Source organism: Aquila chrysaetos, chromosome 8, assembly GCF_900496995.4.
Source record: "Aquila chrysaetos chrysaetos chromosome 8, bAquChr1.4, whole genome shotgun sequence".
In the NCBI taxonomy this organism is placed as follows: domain Eukaryota; kingdom Metazoa; phylum Chordata; class Aves; order Accipitriformes; family Accipitridae; genus Aquila; species Aquila chrysaetos.
Genome location: NC_044011.1, coordinates 22,430,444 through 22,456,787, shown reverse-complemented (window position 1 = coordinate 22,456,787; position 26,344 = coordinate 22,430,444). Strand labels below are relative to the sequence as shown.

The 26,344-nt window shown below is 37.4% G+C and overlaps 1 protein-coding gene across 3 annotated transcripts in view; it reads right to left on the bottom strand.

The window, feature by feature from the left end:
* HBS1L (HBS1 like translational GTPase) overlaps nucleotides 1–26,344 on the bottom strand; it is a 65,550-nt gene that overhangs the window by 21,578 nt on the left and 17,628 nt on the right. For all 3 annotated transcript variants that reach the window (XM_030021196.2, XM_041125104.1, XM_041125105.1), the window contains one exon: nucleotides 7,226–7,334. In XM_030021196.2, the coding sequence (XP_029877056.1) occupies nucleotides 7,226–7,334 (109 nt within the window). The remainder of the gene's footprint in view (nucleotides 1–7,225; nucleotides 7,335–26,344) is intronic.

The following is a 26,344-nucleotide window of genomic DNA, read 5'->3' as shown; positions in this document are numbered from 1 at the left end:
GACAGCCAACATGTCTTCACTAAGGGCAAATCATGCCTGACAAATTTCATGGCCTTTTACGATGGGGTTACAGCATTGGTGGATAAGGGAAGAGCAACGGATATCATCTACCTGGACTTGTGCAAAGCACTTGACGCTGTCCTGCACGACATCCTTGTCTCTAAATTGGAGGGACATGGATTTGACAGATGGACCACTCTGTGGATAAGGAATTGGCTGGATGGTCGCACTCAAGGAGTTGTGGTCAATGGCTCGATGTCCAAGTGGAGACCAGTGATGAGTGGCATTCCTCAGGGGCTGGTACTGGGACCGGCACTGTTTAACATCTTTGTTGGCGACATGGACAGTGGGATTGAGTGCACCCTCAGCAAGTTTGCCAACGACACCAAGCTGTGTGGTGCGGTCGACACGCTGGAGGGATGGGATGCCATCCAGAGGGACCTTGACAGGCTTGAGAGGTGGGCCCATGGAAACCTCATGAAGTTCAACAAGGCCAAGTGCAAGGTCCTGCACATGGGTCAGGGCAATCTCAAGCACAAATACAGGCTGGGCGATGAGTGTATTGAGAGCAGCCCTAAGGAGAAGGACTTGGGGGTGTTGGTTGATGAGAAGCTCAACATGACCCAGCAATGTGCGCGTGCAGCCCAGAAAGCCAGTCACGTTCTGGGCTGCATCAAAAGAAGTGTGGCCAGCAGGTCAGGGAGGTGATTCTCCCCCTCTACTCCACTCTCATGAGACCCCACCTGGAGTACTGTGTCCAGCTCTGGGCCCCCAACATAAGAAGGACATGGACCTGTTGGAGCGAGTCCAGAGGAGGGCCATGAAGATGATCAGAGGGTTGGAGCACCTCTCCTATGAAGACAGGCTGAGAGAGTTGGGGTTGTTCAGCCTGGAGAAGAGAAGGCGCTAGGGAGACCTTATAGCAGCCTTCCAGTACCTAAAGGGGGCCTACAAGAAAGCTGGGGAGGGACTTTTTACAAGGGCATGTAGTGATAGGACAAGGGGTAATGGCTTTAAACTGAAAAGGGGTAGATTTAGATTAGATGTAAGGAAGAAGTTTTTCACTATGAAGGTGGTGAGGCACTGGAACAGCTTGCCCAGAGAGGCTGTGGATGCCCCATCCATGGAAGTGTTCAAAGGCCAGGTTGGATGGGGCTTTGAGCAACCAGGTCTAGTGGTACATGTCCCTGCCCATGGCAGGGGGGTTGGAACTAGATGATCTTTAAGGTGCCTTCCAACACAAACCATCCTATGATTCTATGAAACCAGCTGTACTGTATCACCAAGTGTAGCCTTAGACAAGCTCCAGTATATAACATCGTATCTTGACAAGCTGAATACCCATTATAAGAAGATACACTTGATTCCCTAAATTCCAAAAATTAGTGGATCATCATTGCTTTAGATGTAGCTATGGAGAAACGTGATCAGACATGAACTAGTCCATAGAAAAATAGTCACTACAGTTATTTGTGGTTTCTTTTACTGGAAGAGATAAGCGCATTTCTATAAGGCTGAACAGAAGGCTCTGTTTTTCAAAATTCCTTAAATAGTATATTAAGTTCAAGCTGAAAATCTACTTTGAAGTGGCACAGCAACTATTTTCTCCAATGCCTCTTCACGGACATTTTAATTCATAAAAATTGGCTGAAAACAATCAAGTTGATAGAATGCAATTATGCAAAGAATTGCAGTGACAAAGCTTTCTACATATTTTAATAACATATTTAAAATCATCTGAATGACAAAGTACACCAGATCATTTTTGCCTGAATCATGTATTGAGAGCCTCATATATCTACAATTAATTTGCATTAGACGTCTTCATCAAGATTAAGACTCACTTTTATCTTTTTCCCTTTTTTCAGATAAACTTCAGTTCAATCTCAGCATAACATCTAGCACTTTCACACTGAAGTACTATGACTAGTGCCAATATGCAAAGGTCACACTGTAATGCAAATATGATATTTTACATTGGTATCAAGTTTTCTTCCTTGAAATTCTAATATTTGCAGTTCTGAAGAGAAGTATTTGTGTAAGAAGCCATATCAAAGCAGCCTTTGCAGTTGGCAATAGTCTTCTCCCCTTTTCAATGTCTGGATTTCTTCCCAACCCAAGTTTTCAAAAATGAAAAAAATTTAAAAGGAAGATATTTAGATGAAGCTGGAAGTAATGTGACCCAAAAACATAACTCTCTTGTTTTTCTATAGCTTTCCAAAATATATTCAAAGACTGTCACACCAAACCTATTTAAAAGACAAAAATGTATTTTGAAAGACAAGTTATTTGTAAGCTTCTAAATTCTATTTTGTTTAGCTAGGTAATGATTTCTTTTCTAATCCTAGATGCTCAGATCTTCTTGCAGGCCAAAACCTATGTCAGTAAGGATTCCAAAAAAGAGGATGGATGCTGAGCAGTAGAATTCAAACTAATTACAGCACCTGAGAGAATCACGGTTATTGCCAGATAAAATAACTACTTTCTCAATTCTAACTAGCTTTTATTGTGACTACCACTGCTTAAGGCTGCCAAATAATTTTTATTTTGGATGGTGCAAAGAAAATGCTCTAGATGCAAGTGAATTAACAAGTGAAACATGACTCCAGCCATCATAACATTAGGCCTTGCGACTTTTCCAAGGGTGCAATATTTGAACAGTCAGTACACTGCTCCATTTAGAGTTCTACAGGTTTCAGATATTACCATGTTTTGGAAACCTGAAAACAACCTGTGCCATGATAAACCAAGACTTGCCATTTCAGAGGAAAAACATCAGAATGGATAGAGTATATGATCTATCTACAAAGCATCTCTAATGAGATAACCCAACTTTTTGCTGACCAATGTTGGGGAAAGGGAGAGGGATTATATTGCTGGGTACCTAAACAGGAAGATGGGCAGATGAAACGTACAACTCTAGTCTCATGGAAGTACATGAAGAGACATGCAGCAATAAGACCCTGACAGTTAGTTATTCCTCATGGTAACCAGATGAGTAGTTTATTGAAAGCTTGATAACAGCTCAGAAGAACGCTAAGGAGCTTCATCTCTAACAGTCAATGAAAAAAAGAATGACATTTAAAATGCTTTTGAGTAAGCCTTTTCCACAGAGATTTTTCAATATCATTGAATTGAAAATTTCTGTCAGAAGACAGAGCATATAGGATAGCATACTAGTACCTAGTATGTCGCTAGTGCAGGCAGTTGAGGGTATGAACAAGTCAATTGCATTAGCAAGCATCTTCGGTAGCAAAGTTCCAACTTAGCCTGAGTTATGTTGAGCCACCATATCAAGAAAAATTTATATTTGGAGGAAGTGCACTCCTAACCAATTGCTTGTGTCTTTGTATGAGAACTTGATGGAACTACCAAGATTCTCAGTTTGCTGACATCTGTGCCTGTCTGCCACATCACTGCTAGCTGCTAACGTGGAGCCATTAAGCAACTCTTGACTTCTTTGAAAGGACAGAACCATTGCGCACCTTGTATGTGCACTGAGGTCATGTACTCAAGAAAGCTTGACCACCAGCAATTGAGGCACAAATGTCAAAAGAGCTTACCACAGCTTTTTTTTTTTTTTTTTTTTAAGGAAATCAGCAGACATACAAAAGCCTGGCAAGGACCAACATTTAGCCAAAATTAAAACTGCCATACCAGAAACTTCCTATGTTATCTTGCCAACAAGAACTACAAGAGTAAACCGAGTAAAATGTTATGGTTACATCACTGTTTTCTGGGGAAAATTAAGAAATACAACATATGTTGTTGTAAGACATGTTAGAAGACACTCAATCTCACACAACTGTTGAAAAGTTCACACTACCGTGCATTCAAAGAAGAACCTGAAAGCTTATCTGCTGAAGATGAACTCTGCATAATTCGGCTTTTAAACATTATTTTCAATCTTCTAGTCTGGACACTTAGTGAATTATTTTTATACAACCGACTCTTTCGGAGTACTTACAGTCATTACAGGAATGTCTACATTTATTTCCCCTTTCAGAATTATTAATTACACAATATCGGTCAGGCTGGTTAAAATAATCACCCTTTTTTGCTCACAACTTCTTCTGGCTTCCTTCATTACTTAACAGGAAGAAAAAGCCTGGTAAGTAAGTTTTGCTAGAGCATCAGAAAAACAGTTTGTCAAAAGTAAGCAAACTCCATTTTCTGAAGACAATCCCACTAAGAACACCCAGCAACAAAGACAATCAATGCTCAAAGCAATTAATGACTTCTAATAATCCATTCATTTTAAATAAGATTCATTTATTATTACGAGGTCATACCTCATAACAAGACTGAATCATAGAGACTGAACAGCTAATCAAAGAATGGTTATTCTTGCTAACGCTAGGCCCCTGGTTTTAAAAACATGGTCCATGAATTACCTTTAAGATCCCATAAAAGGTGACAACAAAAACTAGTTCATACATACTATACAATCACCTTCTAACGGTGTCTGCATCAAAACCATACAAATATTTGGGGGTGAGAATATGCGGCATAGTAACAGGTGGTTTAGAATCCAAACTGCTATGAATAATTTATGACACTGTGCTTTTGGTCAGTGACATAAACTATGTACTTAGAAATCCATGTTATTATAAACCCTCTGCAGTACGTGTATCAATGCAACAATAACATAAAAAGGGTCTGAAGAGAGTCAAAAGAATGACCCTTTCTTAGGTGTTAATAAACAGATTCATTCTGTTCCCTGACAACTCATCCTTATGCTGTCAATAACCCAGAAGATAACTGCAGAAGAAAAAACCCAACCTCTCATACTCATGGAGTTGAGGTAGGGGGTCACATTTTGCTTTGTTTTTCAAGTTTAGAAATGGATGCATACAAAGTCATTACAAAGTTGCAAGACAAGCTAGTGCTTCAGCTAACCACAATATATTTAGCACAGACTTTACACAGAGTCTGTGGAAAGGAGCTGGTCAAGCTCCAACTGTTAGGAAAAGAAACAGGAGAGCAAATGCCACTGTCCTACAGCAAAGAAGGAAAAATATGATGCAAATATGGTCAAGGCCTCCTCCCCCATTCTTCATGTCAAGGTCCTAGTGCCTTGGCACTGCCTCCACAGTGGCCTGTAGCACAAAAGAAGAAAGGAGGCCATCACAGACTCCTTGAAGCGGGGGTCTTTAGACGTGCAGATAACTTTACAATTTAAAATTGTGCGTTCTTCCATATTCATTGATTAGCTGTGCTCCAAATCTCATGCTCTTTTACAAATTGCTCCACTTCTTACCTAGTTCTCCCACTTAAAGCTAAGTTCCTAATGTGCATCCAATTTCTACAGCAGATGAGGCTTGTTCTCAATTAGTATTTCAGCGGTACCACTAAGTAAGTGAGGTGAATTAAAAAATGTCTTCACAATATTGAGGATTTATCTAAAGGGATTATCAGCAGGTCCTGAAGGCTTAATTTTTTCTGTCACAAAAAATTGTATGTCACTAAACTGGAAGCAAGCATGATACAAACTATTTCAGGGTCCCTGAAGAGAGGCAGAGTTGCTGAGAACCATGTTAGAGCCAACCATCTTTCCTCACAGACTGAGACATCACTAGCCTATCCAGGAATTACTCCAGTCTACAGATGAGGAAGCGTTCTTCTTATCTCCTCCTTCCCTATGGAGCAGGCATACATACACAAGGTGTGGCAGTTGCTAAGTAAGTATCAGATACAAAATTCTGTATTTGCTCATTTTTTATAAACAAACATTTTAAATAGTCATTATTACAGCTAAAAAATTCAATCACTACTATCCAGGAGTAGCTGGCAGATCTTTTTCACTCACTTAAAATTCATTCCTTTTTATAAACTTCTATCCAAATTAATTTAATCCACAAAAGCCCCCACAAAAAACTCCAACTTGTAAGAACTGTAGTAGAAACACCAGAGATGAAGGTGCCATGACGTTGATAGGAATTTTGTGATCAAGTCCAGTTGCCACACCCAGAGTCACACATTAGTAGAGCCACAGCTGGGAAGCAGAAGTTATGTTCCCTTTTATATATTGCAAATCTCAGCACAGAAATAGAATTTTGAAAGGCCCAGAAATTTTTCATTTGGCGCTTATTGCATCTAACTAGCTGAATGAAAGTGATGCCTCTTAGCAATGGCATTTAGCAGTGTAAAGGGTATAACAACATCAGCTTCACACCTTGTATTAAATGTGCTTAAGAGACTAAGTAGATGCAACTGCTTGCTTTCCACTCAGTTATCAAACATGCACAAGATACTGTAAAATAAAGACCATGCTGCCCTCTCACTCCCCAGAACACTCTCCAGATCAGAACTGCAAACACTGCAGGATGAAGTGGGGATGTTGGCACTGCTTACACTTGTGAATTTTTTTCCTGAGGATGAACCATGAATTTCTTGCCACAGATTAGGTGGCTATTGTAAGATTGGGTTCAAAAACAGAATAAGCACATTCAGGTAAGAAAAATCCATTAACCATTCTTAATAGAAACAGCCTAATTTAAAAAAAAAAAATTATGGGGAGCCACAGAATGCTAGACATAATGACATATCACAGACTGTATTCCCAACACGCATGCCCTGTCCTTATATATTTATTCACTGCTGACTACTGTTGTAGGTAGACTGATCCAGATGTCTGTTTTCATGCTCTCACAAGACAACCCCCCAACAGTTCCAAGTCAGGATAAAATTAGAACTACTGCTCAACCACTCCAATTTTGCTAAAGCATAAGGAGGACCGATTTCTTCTCTGCAACAGTTGTACCCTGGACACCTGTTAAAGTTAATAAAAGCTGCAGAGGAAGGCAAAGTTTAACCATAAGTGATTGTTTTCCCCATAAATTATTCTTAAGTATATTACTTCCTTTGAAGAACAAGCAATTACAGTTAAGATTTATTGATTTCATAATTCCACTTAGAGAACTAAATTTAAAATAAACGAACCCCAAGAAAGTTCAGTATTCTATGAAGCGGATGTTTAAATAATCTGACTAGCTGATACCTCTGTGCACTATTCATAGTGAAAGGATTTGTTAAACTCAAAACGTGAGGTACCATCTTCTGAAAGTAATTCTGAGTCAAACAAGAAGCTGAGATGGTTAGTTCTGGAGAGTGACACTAAAACTGCTGTAAAAAATAGAAAAAAAGAAGAAGAAAACTTGCTACAGGTGCATCAGTCTGAAAGAAGAGCTGCTGATGTACCTTGATGTACAAGGGCTTGGCTTACCATGGAACTTCAAATCCCATAGATTGTTTCTTTCCAGACACTGTCATTTTGGTAATATTTGGCACAATTTCAGATTCCATTCTGGCTGACTGGGAATCCCTTGTTTTTCCTAGTAATAGACAAAAAGTAAGTTTGAACTTAAGGTTGTGACTAAAAGGTGTTAAATATAAAGTTTAACAAGTTACATTACTTCAACCCAAAGGTACCAGTCTGTGATGATGCATTCTCACACTTCAGTGTCTTTCTTGCATATATTACATATTTATTCAAAATAATCTACAAACAGTTATATTTAGTGTGAAAATGTCATCTTTATCTCCAAGCATTGACATGACACCTACACCATTCAAAACCTTTACTCACAGCAGTTCTGCAGGATGCCAGCAGCATTTCATGCAATACAAGGATGAAGAAATGCTTTGCAGCTGCTCACTAGCTGATTAGGTTAATACTTATTTAGAGTTTTTCTTTTGCCTTAACATTATTGAGCCGCAAGGCTATTGTAAGGTAAAAAAAATATGTCTACCTCAGGTACTGCTAGCAGCAGCACAAGCTATGTGTGGGCTACCAGGCCTTCCCTGAAACCTAGAAACAGAGTTGTCTAGTACTGAATTACACTGAAGAAGCCAAGCAATACCCAAAAGCTAGCTAATTTAAAGGTTATTTAGAAATAATTACCAGTATTGAGTAACTTAATTACTTTCAAGGTATCCATTTTTACCATAACTTAAATGAAAACACAATTACAGTAAGGTTCATTCTTAATTTTGTGAAACTACAGTTTCACAACTAAAAGCACTACAATGCTATTAGTTTCTTGTCAAGCTGTAAAAAAAAAAAAAAAAAAAAAAAAATTTACACTGGTGAGGAGGAGTTTAAATAAAAGGAAGTAAACTAGCTCTTCTTTCCACAATTCCCTCTTTAATATGTCAGGATCCCTTCTCCCTTCAAGGAAAGAGACTTCCAGCTTTACAGCTTGAGTGACAGCAGCTGTACCTTGTGTTATGAAGGATGTTTTACACACAGAAAAGCAAAACAATAACAAGAATTCAGAATTAAGCTGCAAGTTTTAAACAATTTTCACCTACAGCTGTATCTCAAAACTAGAAAAATGACGCTACTCCTCCAGTAGCAGACCAATTCGGATAGTTAGAGTCAAGTGAAAACTTATTTTGAATAACAAGTTAATCTTTTAAGGATTTTAGATTACTACTGTAAGATGAACTGTTGGAGTCACTTGGTCCTACTCACTTAGGTTAACTCCTGCATTCTAAAGTATGACAGCTACACCTTTAAAACCACAGAATCATATTGCTTTACAGGTTATATATAAAGTTGTGGTCAATGCTGCTGAAGATTTCAGGTAAGGAAACAGAATACCACAGACGTGTCTATAATAGACAGCATACCAAAAAAGCTGTTGTGCAACTTTTTCTAAACAATCACACTACAGATTGAGACATTCTTATTTAACTGATGACTTGGTCTTCATCTCCCTCATTTGTCTTATCTGCTGATATTTTATTTATATGCCACCTGGACATCTCTGGAAGAAACAGTCTGTGTGTGTATTATTAATAGTTGCATACCAAGTACACTGTAAATAAGGCAAAACAGTAAGATAAATAAAGGCAACAGCACAAATCATGGTTTACAATAATCATAAATTATGTAACTGACAAACAGATAGTGAAGATTCAGAATATGAAATTCTCAGATCACTGGACAAGGACTACTAGTTAAGCACAAATATTTTGTTTCATCTTCAAGCTCCTACATAGATCACCTACAGCATTTTTTTAATAAGTAATCACTTCAGTTACCGTAAAAATTACATTACTTTTGTTGCCAACTTGGTATGTTTTTTCCCCGCTTCAATTCTAACAATTTTCAAGCAGCCATCACTTTCAACTGCCAGTTAAACATGAATGCTTTACATGTCATTTGAAAGCTGAATTACAGTTATTTCTCAGAAAATACCATGTTTGAAATCTGGCTGCTAGGAACTAAAAATTACAAAAAACAAATGAAATTGAAATGAGGTTAGTTGAAAGACACCAAGATAACAATTCATACCATATAACTTGAAAATAACTTGCAATCTCTTAGCAATATTTGCTACTTATGATCCAAAAGCAAGTCAAGGTTTTACAAAATACATCTTCTCTAATCAATTCAGAAATTAAGCTTCACTCTGTACAAATGCTGTTGGGATGTTTGACACTGATTCAAAGTTAAATGTGCAAGGAGACAAAATACATTCAATGAATCAACTATTTGACTCAGAAAACACAGAAATTTAAAACTAGAGATCAGGAAACACTAAAAGTTGAAAGAAGATACTGTCCTGGTTTTGGCTGGGATAGAGTTAATTTTCTTCCTAGTAGCTGGTATAGTGTTATGTTTTGGATTCAGTGCCAGAACAATGTTGATAACACACTGATGTTTTCAGTTGTTGCTAAGTAGTGGTTAGACTAAGTTAAGGATTTTTCAGCTTCTCATGCCCAGCCAGCAAGAAGGCTGGAGGGGCACAAGAAGTTGGGAGGGGACACAGCCAGGACAGCTGACCCAAACTGGCCAAAGGGGTATTCCACACTATGTGCTGTCATGCCCAGTACATAAAGTAGAGGGAGTTGGCCTGGCGGGATCACTGCTCAGGAACTAACTGGGCATCGGTTGGCAAGTGGTGAGCAATTGCATTGTACATCACTTGTTTTAGTATGTGCCAATTTTTTTATTATTATTACTACTGTCATTTTATTACCATTATTATTTTTTTCCTTTCTGTCCTAGTAAACTGTCTTTATCTCAACCCATGAGTTTTACTGGGGTTTTTTTCCCCAATTCTCTCTCCCATCCCACTGGGGCGGGGGGAAGGAAGAGAGCACACAGGTAGCTGTGTGGTGCTTAGTTGCTGGCTGGAGTTACACCACAACAGGTACAAAAATAAAATTACAAAGAGCAAGAAAAAGTAAAGTAATTGTCTATTGACAGCACTGACAGTTTGGGTGGGGGTTTTTTCTTTAATTATTTATTTTTATAAAGCTCCAATACTTCAGTATAGGCACAACAAGGAAGCAGACCAGGATCATGTAAAGACAAACCAAACCATAGAAGATAATCCTGGAATGGTGACATTCAAATAGATGTAAAGACAACACAAGATTATTAGTACCACTACTGACAGAAGTGTCAAATATAATTTTCTGACTTCAACATTCAAGCAGCGCTTTGTGCACTGCAGGCACCATTAAAGATTAATAATTATGGGCTTCATTACAAATGACACAAGGCCAGGAAAGGAGTATACTTTACTATCTAATCCATAGGGCACTGAAAAAAGCCACATGATAAATTCTTATCTGCTTTGTCAGGCAAAGCAAAAGCTATTCAGCACTTAACAGATCGTATGCAAATCCTTAAACTGCACCTTGGAACTAAAAGGAAGTCAATGCACGATGCTGATATGATTCTTAAAACACTTCTTAATCAACAAGCAGAGTATCCTATGGAAACTGAAGTGCACTACAAACCTGGAAAAGTGTAGCTGCAGTAATCCCAATCTGATTAGGACAAGAGCAGCTGTGAAGAAAATCAACCTCTTAAGGGAAAGGATATAAAGAATATATAAATTTTTGCCAAGAAAAGCTTCATAAAGTTCTTCATGCCTACTGCCATTTGGACATTCTTAAACACATACCTAAGTAATTCAATGACAATACGTTTCCTAAATGAAGAGCATACATAAAATAAAAAACAAAAGACAGACATATCTTTCAAAACTCCTGAAGAAGCCCCAATAGCTCCTTGCTACATTTCACTACTCTAGCATTGCAGAAAGTAAAAATAAGAGTGGATTACATGCAAGTAAATTCACTGACTGGCCAATGGTGTCAAATTGCAGAGCAAGAGATTTTACTGAAGAGGACACTCCACAAAAATTCTGGCAATTCGCTAACTTAACACTAGGAAAATTAAAGAAATTTTCCTTCCATGAAAACAAAGTATACATTCATCAATTATAAAAATGTAAAAGCTTGTCAGCATAATAGTTCTCACAATTCAGAGTGTTTAAAAACCAAAACTTCTAGCTTATTTTAAGCAGTTTTCAGACAGGTATTTGGTATTTAGACTGCACTGACAGAGTACCTAGACTAAAGCATACTATAGCTACAAGTCAAATGCTATTACAAAACAGAACATGCACTGATGCACCTTGTCTCAGTATTAAATTAGGATGAGCCCAATACCAAAAGGGACAGACTTGCACTGACGTTACTCCAGTACAACTATGGCAGTGTGTGACAACTTGACAATCAAAGCTCTCTTCCCTTCATTATTCTTCTCTTTGCTTTTACCCTTCCTGTGACTGCCAGTTGGTCTTCTGACTTAAAGGCCTTTTGATTTAGTCAAAAAGTATTACTAATGACACCTGCTGTAACTTCAAAATTATTAAAAGTACAACCCCAAAATCTGATGGCACAATAAAGTTATTTGCAGACTGATAAACAGGACACATATATATGCAGGAAGCAAGTAAAACATAGGGACAGTCTTTAAAAATGAAAACACTCTCTCTGGGTGTTCAAGCTGGAATAGCAAAAGTGTATGGATACAGTCAATCATCTTCCTTTACTGTAAGCAACTCCCTAGACTTTGGATTTCCTTTGTAAAAATGGTTGTAGGGAGTACCTGTAAAAGATTCAAAAAAACAAATCGAGATTATTTTGGCTTCTTTATCATACATAACAGGCTTAAGAAGTTCTTTTTTCGGTTTTAGTTCGTTTATATACTTACATTGAAAGTAACAGGAAGATAAAAATTGGTCTTTTCTCTAATTCTGTTGGAGGTATGGAAGTTATGTTTCAGTTCTTGGAAGAGCTGATTGTCAGTCTACTCTGTTCCCAGGTAGTTTAGAGGCGCATAAAAACAACAGGAGTCTGTTAAACAACCACCATCTCAAGAAAGACATGTTGATACCAAGTGAAGCAGGGATATTGGCATATTGAAGAAATGCACACTAGCACTGGGTATTTAAATCCACACTGGCTTCATTCAGATGGCCATACCTTTTCAACAATAGAAACAAAATGCCACTGTTTTTGATTCCCATACATAGTGGCTTCTCCTCCCAATTTGTCTTCCCCTCAAACTGTATAATGGCACTGAAACTTTAAGCTCAAGTACACCATTGCACAAAGAAGCCTGCTTCTGATAAGTTGAACCAGATTTTTAATATGCCTGAATTCAGCTTGAAAAACAAGAAAGGAAGAATGTCAACACGTTAGACATGTCTTGAGTCCATGCTTTTTCAGATGTCAATTTATTTATTTATTTAAATAAATCCATGTCTACACACAAAACAACTGCTAGCCCTGTACCAGCACAGGCAAAGGAATGCACCTCCAAGGGAATGATGTGTTAATTAACTGTGACCAACTGCAGTTTCTTTTTCTTTAAAACTTTAAGGCATTTACATGCTTTTGAAGTTTTTACTTGGTTTATATTGATTCTTCTATTTTCAAAAGTGGTATGAGCACTTAAAAAAGGCAGCTGCATGCTATTTCAATTTTGAATGGGGCTGGGGAGCCTAGATGCTATTGACACTTAATAACAGAATTAATTTACTTGAGCAGGTCCTCCTAGCACTGTCTAAACCAGCACTGCCATGGAAAAATATACATGTAACACCATGCCTTCTGATGTAGAAGATACAGTTTGCATCCCTTACTCTGCTGCAGACTTCCTATATAACCACAAACAAGCCACTTATACCTTTATCTACCAATTACACAGCAACAGCCACCAATTGCATAAAAGAAAAAAGAGAGTGCATTCTTTTTGTGCTGGTTTTGTGCACCATGTCATGAGCTTGTTCTAAGTATGTTTCGTGACTCACTGATTAAAAAAAGCAATGTATTTTTTGCATACATTACTGGCAGTGCAACTATTGAGTGTATTAGTAACAACAGAAGCACAGACAAGACGCAGAATCTGTCTGAAAAGAAGATTTAATAACTGAGGCCTCTATCAAGATAATACTTCCCTTCCTATATGCTGTGCTACAATTTTAAACTAATTTTAAGGCCCTACAATTGTGAAAATATTCCAAATATGGACTACACGAGACAAACAGATGCACAGATGCCAGCCTGGTTACATACAATTTCATGCTTAGAAGCATGTATCACCTGTTTGCCCACATGTATGCAGGTTTATATTAACATCTAATATATCCATCATTGTAATCAGCTATTTGAACATTTTGACTATAACAAACCCCAGCTGACAAATTTCAAACCGTATATCCTTCTATTTATGCCATAAACCTTGCGAGCTTCTAGCCTTTAATTAAAACTTTTAAGTTGCCTTAAAAACAGTACAATTGTATTTTTCTCCCTTAATTTCACAGCACGTAGGAAAAACAATAACAGGAGGGAATATAAAAATTTGTTGTCAGAGATACACTACTGAAATTATTTTTTTTAATAATTCAGCTGAATTATTTGACACTCAAATTCTACAAAATGCTGTGGGACACAGCAGCAACTTGCAGCACATTTTAGTTAAGCTTGCCACAGAGCATACTGGATCTTCAGTGGCAGTGGTACTGAGTATTAGTATTATCAACACATCACAGTGCTGGGAATATCAGAAGGCCAGGACTCTCAACCACGTCCTACCAGTACATAACAAAACTACTGAACTTAGAACATCCCAGACATCCTAAATTTATACAGTTCGCTAACCCTTAAAACATTCTGCCTGCATATAATTTGCCGTGCACTCATCCCTATAGCCCATCATTTATATTTCTTTGGATGTAACAAATCAGTGACAAAGTCTGCTGCACGTGTGAAGTTCAACATACAGAAATCCTTTCTTATGCAAATATAGAAAGCAATACAGGATAATTGGGAAAGGAAAAATTAAATTATTTAGAAAAGTCTCCCACTCTTCTATGATCCTAGAAACATCAGCAGCCCTCCAAAGAGCACCTCTCATAGCAAAGAAACACCACCTAGCTCTAATAGAAATGTCACATGTGAAAAAAATTGAAAATAAAATGTTACTTTAGTATTTAAATTACAGAGTTCAAAATATACATTTTTAGGAAAACGCATGCCATTATACTACTATGAACCACAATATACAAATGGATGCTACCGATCATCCACAGCACTTACGAAAATAACGCAACAGCCCAAAATAATAGAAAAGGCAACTTGCTAAGTCACCCTGCAGTGCTGAGACACAGCCATTCTAAAGATACTACTGAAAACAATTCTCCAAACAAGCACACTGAACTTTTTCTTTTTAAAAGAAAGGTTATTTCCTAATAGAAACCACAGTCAGGGGTTTTCCAGGTAACTTCGTCTTGTTGTTATAACTATTACCTTCTCTACAAAGTTTTAGATGGTGAATATGACCTTTTTTTTTTTTTTTTTTTTTTTCCCCATAAACTGGGAGTAGGCATTTTCACTGAAAAATGCTGGGAAAAAAGTCTACTTGCACCTGACTACAAGAATTTTTTGTTTTGTTTTTAAGGTTTGATACAGCAGGAGGGAGGAGGGATAACAGCAGGCTGTTGAGTGATATTCCAGAGTATCTCCAAGATAGGCCAGTTGTCTGTGGCCCACAACACAGAAACAGCACAACTTGCTACCCCAAGACTGAAGTTCCAGAAACAGTTTGCTTCACTACATGCAGGTGCAACAACTGGATATGCAGTAGGCACAACCAGAAGGGCTGGCAGCCTCGCCTGTTACAGTTGGATGGCACTTCTCATAGCTCAGGCTTTACTTTCAATGCTTGCCACTTTCAGCAACTTGAACTCTTTAGTCCAAAATTAATTTGTTCAAGTGAGGTACCTGCCTGGGACTGACTTTTTTTTTTTTCCTTCCAGACAGGGAGAACAAGGAAACTGGAAGATAAAAGATCAGACAAAACGGTTTATTTTCAAAGGCACCTGAAGAAAATATTACTTGCATAAATTAAATCCTTCAAATGATCTTTTCACCTTCTGAAAATCCACTCAATTAGGCCATAGAAACAATTTGCACATGCTCTTATGGCTTAAGTTTTAACAACTAAATCCCCAAAATGCACCATCAGCATTCAATATCTAGCTGCTGTGGCTATTTATGACCAGGCTGGACTTGGTTGTGTCATCTGAGAGCAAATCCTACGTCTCCTGTGGTCTCCGTAGTTTCCTACCACATCAGTAAACTGGAGGCATGAATCTGCCTCAGATAATCATAAAAAGTAAAGAAAACTGGGAGCAAGAGAAAAAACTAACAGTATAGTGAGCACTGGCAAGCCGCAATACAAGCAGGTTATCAAAAACAGACAAGGACTACAAGAATGAAAATCAATAAAGCAGAGAAGATGAAATGAGAGCTGCAGTGACCACGAAAAAATTGACATTAGTTAACAACCTAACTTGGGGAAAAATTGCGTGTAAAGGAGAGGGACAAGTTACATGCAGAGCTAAACATGAACAAAGGAAGCAGAAGAGTATCAGAACTGAAAATGAACACAAACTATGGGTGGAAAAAAATGAATGTGGAAAATAATCATGGCCAATGACTGGAGAATAGGTAGGAAACTGGGAATGGCTAGATGAGGGATTTGGAATGATCAATGGGAAAAAATGGAACTGCAGTGAAAAACTTGGAATTACATGAGGAAATGTTGTGTTTAGGACACAAACAGGAATTAAGCAAAAAAACCTGGAACACTACTAAATTAGAGAATCAGGACACAGACACTCACATTAGATCAGGTTGAAGCAGATGGGCTGGAATGTGTTCAAACAAGGCAATAACACATTTTCTTTCCTGCCCGGCACTTAGCCAAAATTTCTGGAGTCTCACCATTTCTCTTGCCACCAACACTTCCTCCCCGACTGAAGTCAAATGATACAGAATACAGCAGTCAGCTAGTGTTGTGTTCTCTTGCTCTTCTTACCAGAAACAAACACCTTCCCATGGAACTTTTCTGGCCATTAGGACTTAGTCAAGTTACGTGTATTCAAATACTCAAACAGCACAAAATTAATGGTACCTATTAAAGCTATTTTTTCTCTGTGACTCTTTATTTCAATCATTCCATTGAATGGCGTTCATTTAATTTAGAATATCTGATGTCCCACAGAAACCTAATATCTCAGAGAATGGTATAATATATATTTTTATATAAAACTTTTTACTGACCTCTATTACAACTGGAAGCATTCAGTGTTTTAGCAAATTAAACTTGTATGTCTCGATATCTGGATGCTTAATACGACATTCCAATCAGCATCTGTCTCTAAGAAGTTATGTTTAAGCAACACAGGTCAACAAAGGAATGTATAGTTCAGCTATATATGTAGACCATTGGTATGGTCTTTCCAGAAACATGGATAATTGCTCTAGTTTACATTCACAGTTAATATATTAGGGGAAAGAAAGGCACTGTCACTGGAGTAAAACTCTCAAGATTTCCAGTTTCACTAAGCGCACGCCTCCTGTGTAAAAGAACGGAGATCTGCTGTACAGAAAGGCAGACTGGGGAGGGGTGTCTGTTTTCTTCTAGAGATTACACAAACATCAGCTGCCTCCTTTTGATGTTTCTGATACGTAAACATGCAAAGGTCCAATCGGAAATCACAACAATAAAAACAGTGACTTTCTCATCTGTCAAGTTTTTGAAAAGAATGTCCCTGCGGTATTTCTCATGCCTACCACTTACAGTTAAATGGACTAAAATCCAGTCCTTCACATAACCATAACTCAGTACAACTCATCCTGTAACTACTGAAACCTTATTTGTGGGAGGTATGTTGCTTTGCACTCTAGCAATGCCAATGATGCTCCTTCTCAATCTGTAACTGAAGCTACAATCGGCTGTAAAAATAATTTATTAGACATTTGCAGTTGTTCTGTAACAGCACCTTTACTCTCCCACACATACACAACCGTAAGTCGTTGGTGGTGTTTTCTAATTCAACGAATTTTTCTTAAATGACTGTGAATTGTCTTTCACCGAGATTTAGAAAAAGCTCAGTCTGATATTTCTGAAGTGCAACTTCCTACCATAAATGGTCATGTAAAGAGCAGAGTCAGCACTATGGGCAGGATAACCCTAAAAAGATATCCTCTTTAGCCAGTCACTGAATTGAACAGAATACATAGGGTCCATGCAAATTACCAGAATTTCTGTTAAAACCTTGGCCCAAAATGAGTATGTAAAACTGAAAGTACAACATGTACATTCTATTACAATTATATTGAATTTCCAAAAATAACTAGAGAGCAATTTCGGGTTTAATTCTTAACTAATATTATAATGCCAGAGGATGGTGCTATTTGCCTGCACATCATCCAGGTAATTCAGAAACACCACCATGCCTCTTACATGTTGAAGTTACCTATGCAAGTACATTTCTGTTGATTGTATTGCAGGAGTGCAAGGAATTTTGCAAAAGAAAGCTTTCCTGATCCACAACTTCTATTTCTGCACCAAAATTACTTCAGTATGAAAAAGAAGTTTAAATATAAGAATAGTGACCAAGAAAAGCATACCAGCAAACTGGTAGTATATAAAAAAGTAAAATCATCTTACATCTGTTCAAATCTTCCACAACCATTCTGCAAACTATCTCCAAAAGCTTAATGAGGTGGCCTTTTAAAGTTGCAGAAGAAAAAAAAAAAAAAAAATGTATTTACTAGTCCTGTACAATTAAGTATGTTGAAGCTGCAAGTATTTTCAGCATTTATAAGTTCTGGAAAATTGTATTTTGCAAACTTTTAGTGCAGTGACAACTTCAAGGTAAGATAAGCTAAAACCTTACTTAATTTAGGTTCTGTGAATTCTCAACTCTCCCACTCTGCTGGTGAAATTATAACCACACTAGACCCTGACTGGGCCAGAGAGCTGACGTTATCTGTGGTAGAGTCAATGAATTTTTTTCTTAAAAGTCAGTCAAATTTGCAAGTTTTGACTTGTCCACACATTCACCTTTTTATTTCTCTGCAAAGTTAGCCCCGTATAAGAAAAATACACCTACTTGATGCCCCTCCTTGATTTCAGGGATGGCAGTGCAGATTGCAGTGTCACAGCACACGGCAGATTTCAGAGTGGAAGATTTGTGACTTCAGAGGACCAAAAGAACAACCTAATCATATATCAAGAATTTAGCAGCTGCTGAAAAAGGCAGTTTAGGAACTTACGTAAGACATGATTTCAAAGAATCAAAAGATGTTCAACAGATTGAGTATGGTTTAAAAGAAAAAAAATAAACAAACCCAAAACCAAAAAGATCCAGCAGTACAGCAATTACTGAAAACACTATGTATACACACATACACCCCCTTACTGCAAATTCAACACAAATGCATTTAATAACAAAAAAACAGGAATTGTTCATGAGTACAAGGGAGACAGACTCACTGACTGACATTAACTTTTGCATTTCGGCTTGCAAGGTTATGGTAATTAAATAGCAAATCCTCAGAAATGTCCCCTTTTAGTCTGTGGTCTCTTCCTTAAAAAGACAAAAGATAGACATACTCTACTTACATATTTTACAAAAAGTCAGCCAAAGACTCCAATTTTGAAAGCCTTACCTATAATGAAGGCGAAAGGAAATGACAGTATGCATTAGAATTTCATTAAAGGTAAAGACAGTAGGAATGGTGGCATGGGATTGCCAACAGAAAGGGGACTGAAAAGATGGAAGCACATTATGTGGAACAGTTCATATTTCAAGCATTTTTACTTTGCATCGTGACAAAACTGACTTCTTGATCATCCTCACCATGCCCACCACCTCCTAATCAATAGAGATGGAGACATATTCCCAAGCCAGTAGTTAGGGCACTTCTCAGATCTGGTAAAACTAGGCACAAAGTCCTTACTATAACCAAAAGAAACTGTAGATGAGATATATATTATCCACACCACAGTAAATGTTCAGACTGTTGACAGTTTCAGATTTGGGGGTTTTTTGCACTTTGGCGAGCTACAATCTTGAATTAAAATTTATTTCACTACAGACTACTAATCAGCTTTGGGCTTGAGCCTCAGCTGAAAAACAACCACCTTCTTTGGGGGATGTTCAGTATTTGTTCATACACGAAATTCTAAGCAGACCTATCTTGCATTTTAGGTACAAATACTTAAATGCTAGTTAAATTCTACGGTCCATAACCATAGCAGATACTTGAACTCAACAAGAACTGCTTCAGGACATTGCTCTGCTTCCATTAAGACAGAAAATTGCTATTGAAGAAAAAGATACTAAGGCACAAAGATGAACAAAGTTACAGAACTTTTTCTACATGAACCATACATATTCTTATAAAAAACAATGTACCAAAGAGTATGGCAAGTCTATATTGAAAACTACAATTAGATACAAGAACACAAACAAAAAGTTGTTGCCTACAAAAAAAAAAACCAAAACAAAACAAACTGTAATATGGTGAAAACTGTTGGGCTATTATAAATCCCAAAATAAAAACCATTAAAAGATATTATTTGGACCAGAGAAATTAGACACAGTCATTTTCCAAACTGTCACAGAACAATGTTTAGTGCTTGCGCTTCTTGACCACGAGTGATTTTAATAAATTGAGGAAACTGACAAGGAAAAAGCTGACAGTATTCACCAGAATGGAAATAATGATGCTGGAAGGCATGCTCCAATGAAGATGAAACCAGTAAAACACAAGACTGACATTTTACAAGGTTGCCTGCTGTGCAGAAACGGTCACGTTCTACACAAGGCCTCCAGCTCAGTGAATAAGCAACACCTTTTACTCTGGATGGAAAAAAGCTTCCAAAGAAACATGAACAAGCTGTGAAATGGGAGCCAGCATGTTACATGTAATAGGTGCTCTCACTTTTTAAGGCAGTCTAGCAGAACAGTTTCTGCCCGTGTGCCCCCAAGACAATGGGAATTTTTTTCAGAGCAAGTATTTGTAGCTGTGCACATGGATGCCTTTATTTAAGATAAGTAGCTAAGTATTGTAAATAAATTTTTTAAAGAAAAAAACACATTTGCTCACATGAACCAATAATACACCTGACAGAATGATGCAAAAGGTACCTCTGATAGCTGACGAGCCCAAACTACAGAACTTCCACACCTAGCAGCTGATAAGCCCCTGATTACAAAAGAGCTGTATTAAAAACATGGAGGATAGAGTAGAAGTTATGATATTTTACAGGGTTTTACAAAACAGTGTAGCTCAAAGGTACTGTAAACTGAAAATCCTACTCTTTTGCTATTCCAACCAGTCTCTTAATATCCAAAACTTCAGAAGCTACTGGAAATGTACAACCTTGTAAAAAGTTAAATTGATACATTAACTGAGTCTATTTTAAAAAGCTGTGAATCTTAAATAGTTTAATACATACATTTAGAAGCCACCTGAACAATTACTTTGAAGATAAAAATGTTAAATGTGTTCAGATTTCTATTGTTTTTAATGTATCAGAAAGAATAAATGTTAAGAAAGGACAGGTTGGAAACAAAAAGGCATTAAAAATGCATTGTGCTCCTTTGCACATGTAAATTAGGTAAAATTAAACATTTCACACAATCTGTTCAAAGGAAATTTGCTGAGTGAACATACACCTTTTATAGTACTTGTTGTACTAGGACTAAATGTAAAATAACGAAGCAAAACATATACACTTATCAAAACCAAGCAAAATAATTAATAAGGTGCTGGTTTTCCTTTGGGTTTTTTTCCTCCAAATTAGAGGCTAATATTGATCAAGTACTGGCTTTTCCCCTCCTTAACTATTCCAAGATTTCAGATTAAGGGGTGGTGTTTTATGCCATTAGATCAATTTTCTGTTATTCCGACTACAAAATATTAAGTAGCTTTTTAAAAAAATTTAACTGCAGGAACATAATTCTTAACTAAGATACCGCTTAATATCAGAACATCTTCCCATCATCACCAGAGTCTTACTCCTCTCCTTAATACAATTTTCCACTCATGCAAGAACATCAGAAGAAAAACAAAGGGAAATGAGGCTTAAAGTCTGGTCACGTTCTTATCTACCAGTTGTTGGTACTATGTCCATAATAATGGGCTATATGAAGATGTGTTACTCCATACGTGACTTCTCTCTAATGGAAGAGGCCTTGACTGGTCATAATTATTCTAGAGAACCAGCATTTTATTCTACCTTACTACTGGGATTCAAAGCTTAGCTTTTCTGCTATAGCTAAGTACGTCATGACTAGCAGCTCTTGCTGGTACACTTTCCAGATACTCTTGTGCTATAAAAGACTTCTTCTGTATGTACCTCCTAAACTTGAGCAACTCCTGCCATCTGGAAAAAAAAAAAGACTACAATCTTAGTTTTGTCCTCAGTGCTACTGTCGTGGTTTACCCCAGCCAGCAACCAAGCACCACACAGCTGCCCACCCACTCCCCCCCCACCCAGTGGGATGGGGGAGAAAAATCGGGAAAAAGAAGCAAAACCCACGGGTTGAGACAAGAATGGTTCAACAGAACAGAAAAGAAGAAACCAACAATGACAATGACAACACTAACAAAACGACAACAGCAATAACGAAAGGACTGGAATGCACAAGTAATGCGCAGTGCAACCGCTCACCACCCGCCAACCGACACCCAGCTAGTCCCCCAGCAGCGATTCCCTGCCCCCACTTCCCAGTTCCTATACTAGATGGGACATCCCATGGTATGGAATACCCCGTTGGCCAGTTTGGGTCAGCTGCCCTGGCTGTGTCCTGTGCCAACTTCTTGTGCCCCTCCAGCTTTCTCGCTGGCTGGGCATGAGAAGCTGAAAAATCCTTGACATCAGTCCAAACACTACTCAGCAACAACTGAAAACATCAGTGTTATCGACATTCTTCACATACTGAACTCAAAACATAGCACCCTACCAGCTACTAGGAAGACAGTCAACTCTATCCCAGCTGAAACCAGGACAGCTACACAGATGGAAGTTCAATAGATAATACACAAACCTACTCAACAGCAGCTGCCTTTAACAGAAGACAAATAATAGCTAAATACATCCAAAGGAGAGGATGACCACATTCTCAAAGCATGGCTTGAGATGCAAGCTGTTAGATAAAGCAGTTTGAAAGTACTAAGGCATACTTTACTGCCACATAATTTTCTTCGAGTTTGTTTCTGTCAAATTTTCTATTTGTCTTCTCTGTCATATCAACAGGCTTCAATATCTACTTTTGCTGCTTTCTTTAATTCTAATTGAAAGCACTCTGCTCGTTTCCTAAATAAACAAAATTAGTTTGCCACACTGCTATCTTGCCTTGTTCATATATAGAGTACATTTGAGGAAGGGCAAAAATGCAGAGGAAGCAATGGCTATTAAAAAATACAAAGAATACGGGGGAAAAAAAAGCTTTAGCATTCTTTGTTATTTAAACGCGTTAACGCGTTAGTGGCAACACATTTATAAAGAATCTTTGAAACCTAGGTGTGAAACTGCTAAAGATCTCTGAATCTAACTTGCAAAACAAACTCAAGCCGCATCAATGCAGTAGGCTGATCAAGTGTACTTAATTTATCTGCAGTCCAGAACTTCCACAGTATTAAGAACAACATATTAGCAGGAAAAAAAAAAAAAAGGCAAACAAGTTCACACATCTATTACTACAATTTTCGTGGACCACCACTGTACACCACACTGTTTGTTCAAACACTTAGCTATAACAGATTATGCACCAGAAAGACATCATTCCATAAGAAACACATTATGGATGCTGCCAGTAACCATGGATATCATTACAGATTTAGTTAATCTAATGTTAATTAGAGGATTAAGCTGACAGTAGGGCTTTCAGTAGCTATCTGACAGAAAATCGTAGTATTAAGCTCTAATTGTATTTATCTGGGGCACCGTTGCAAGGAGAAGTGCAGATACTGGCCAAATTGAAGTAAGCAAGGTAAAAGTAAGCTACTTGACATACATGGCAACATATATTTGAGAAGCCCAAAATACATTAAAAAAAATAATGTTATGCATTAAGATTTAGGAAAAGTTTATAAAAATTGTCCCACCTTTCAGTGTAAGAAATGTATTCACTTACATAGTTAAGTTTTCCCTTTTTAATTGCAGCATGTTTTACATTATGTGCATTACTTATCTAGACTTGCATTATTTATATATATTATTATTATGAAATTTTATTTATTCCACGTTTTCCTATTCTTAACTCCTCTGGCACCAGCCAAACATATCTGAATTCCAGAGTTATCAAAGATGAACTTGTTTAATTAAGTCTAGAAAAAATGGAGACTGAACATTGCCATAATCTGAATAAGGGAGACCTATGTTCAGAAAATAACAACCTATGTACAGATGTGATGTGAAACACAGCACTGGGGGCTCTATTCTTCATTGCCAAAATCATTCAGAGACACAAACATTTATAAAAAACAGCATATCTGAGTTTAGAAGAAAAACTGAATACAGTAAAATACAACCTGTAGTTTTAAATAAGCTTTGCAAGATTTATCAGATGCAAATGAGTGCCAGGAAATGTTTATTTGCCAGTCTGAAGCAGTGCATTTCAGCCTGTTGTAACTTTAGAGAGGAACTTGCATGGACTCAAGTTCATTGCTTGATGTTTTCCTCTTCCTTGATGCAGTGAAAGAGTAGTTAGACAGTTCACATTTACAGTAGTACCTGCAAGCACACAGATAGCATCCACAACCTTGCAATAGTTTGTTTGTATACATGTTATCAGAAAAATAGCGTTAGAAGCATACAATTCAAATCCCAGTTCTGCCTTGAAAAATGTTTACTTAAAAGCTTTAAGTGACACTTTTCCTCCTTTTTTCAACTTAAGCATAGCACTTGGTGTATACGCAGTTTCACCATCTTGCCTAGTTGACAAGCAAAGTTAGTCATTTTCCTGTTTTTGTGGGTCAGCAATAGGGAAGAGGAAAACATTAAAAATAGGAAAATGTGATTCTAAAACCACAAAAAGTAGTAATGAGGACTCAAACAAGGAGTACCCAAAACAACTTCAACTCATATTTTGGAATTAATTAGATATAAAATTTCCATTTAGGCTGAGCTTTTATATGCAGTAAAAATATGGAAGAAAAACTGAAGTAACAACCAGTCAAAGCTCCTCCATGTCTCTGCCAATTGGGCATCACAGCTTCTGCAGACACAGGTATCTTCCATATTAAAGTTATCTAGCTTTCCAAGCTGTTGGCATTTTAAGCATGAATTTCTACCAGGGGTTCTGACAGTAAACTCATGATTTTTAAGTTTAATGGCCATTTCAAGTGTCACAAGTATAACAGAAGGAAGGAACCTGGTACTTCAAGTATTTGTAACTGTCCACTCTGAAGACCAAAATGCCAGTTTTATGAAAGAATACAGAAGCTGAGATGATGAAAAACAGATAATATTTTGTCACCCAAGAACAAACCAGTTCGGGTGCAAAAAGAGGCACACAAGTAGTGGGTGGATAGCATTTCTGTTGGTATGTATATGACATAATACACTAGACTATGCAACTAATGTTTTATAACAATATTGAATGACACAGAATAAAAAACAATATGATACTGCAGAAACACATCCAGAAGACAGTACAGCGATAAAGAAGGTATTGATAACACAAATTTTACAGGGAAGGAAGAATAGTACTTGTAGTGAAAGACACCTAGCATGAACAGACATCGTAAAGTAATTCTGTGTTTTAAGCTTGGATTTTTTACACCTTCCTGGCTTTTAACTTCATTTCTGAATTCTTACATGTATTGCCTATTAGCATTCAAGCTCCTTTTCATCAGTAACTTACATATTTTAAACTGTTTCTTCTGCTCCCATAATTTGGGATTTGATAAGACTATACTTTTAATGTTTAGATGTCTTACTAGTTTCTAGAGCTTAAACACATTGGTTTACAACTGCAAAGTACTACTGTCTCAGGCTTGTCAACAGCCTTGCTTCGAGTACTCAAGTGCAAACTTCAGATAGGACTCAGTGTTTGAATTGATATACAACAGCACTACAGCAACAATCATTCATCCTTAAAACTTAACAGGATTTAAAAAAAAAAAAAAGTGACCTTCCTGCACTCCAGCAATCACATCTGAGAAGTTAGTAAATTCTTCACTTTACCTTCTAAAGACACAGAGAAAAACAACTGAAGGTTGATCTTTACCATGACCTGAAAGGACTGAGATAGAAGGCCACTGTAGGAACAAGTGGAGCTACTGTTTCCCCAGGATCTCTGGTCATCTGGTATACCAAAGTTCTAAAAAGAGCACAATCATTTTGAGTTTTATCTAAGCTCTCTTAGCTTCCAAGCAAAACACCCAACTTTCATATACAACATAGCCAACTATGAAAATGATTAACTTTGTATTGGTTTGGTTTACACTTTGTCCAAAAAAAAGTAAACCAAACTAGTGTTAAAGGACCATAAAAGAAAACTCAGAGAAAGCCTGGAGTGTCACTTTTTCCAGTGTAGGTGTACAGTATGTATGAGGAGAATCTCAAAAAGGTATCTCAAAGGATTTTAAAAAGCTTTTCATTTCTGGTGACACATTTTTCCCTGAAATAAGCCACTTCCTTTCTAAAACCCACACAGTACCTCAGTGTCAAGATTCAGTAACTTCTCGAAGTCTGTGTATATATTTTTCTTACACAAAACACGGAAGTCTTAAATTCTCATTACTTTCCATGATTTAAGATATAACTATATCATCAGTCATGTCAGATTTCAAACATTTCCATTCAGTAAAGAACACGTTCTCTTTGTCACAGACTGAATACATGCCATATCTGAGTATCATCAGGCGCAATGGGCTCTCACCACTACAGCAGGCATTTGAGAACTGTCATGTTACTGAAAAGTTAGCATAGCCAATTGAAGTTGAGGACAAAAATTTCTTCTGAGCTACCCAGGTATAAATAATGGATTTTCAAATGTGTGAAATCAAAGCATTAGAGCCTAGCATGACAAATAGAAGTAAAACCCGAGGGACCCTAAGCTAATGAAAAATATATTGTACATCACCATTAAACTTCAAAATGTTTGCTCCTCCAGGATTTCTTTGGAACTATCCCTATAAATAAAATCCAAGAGTATCA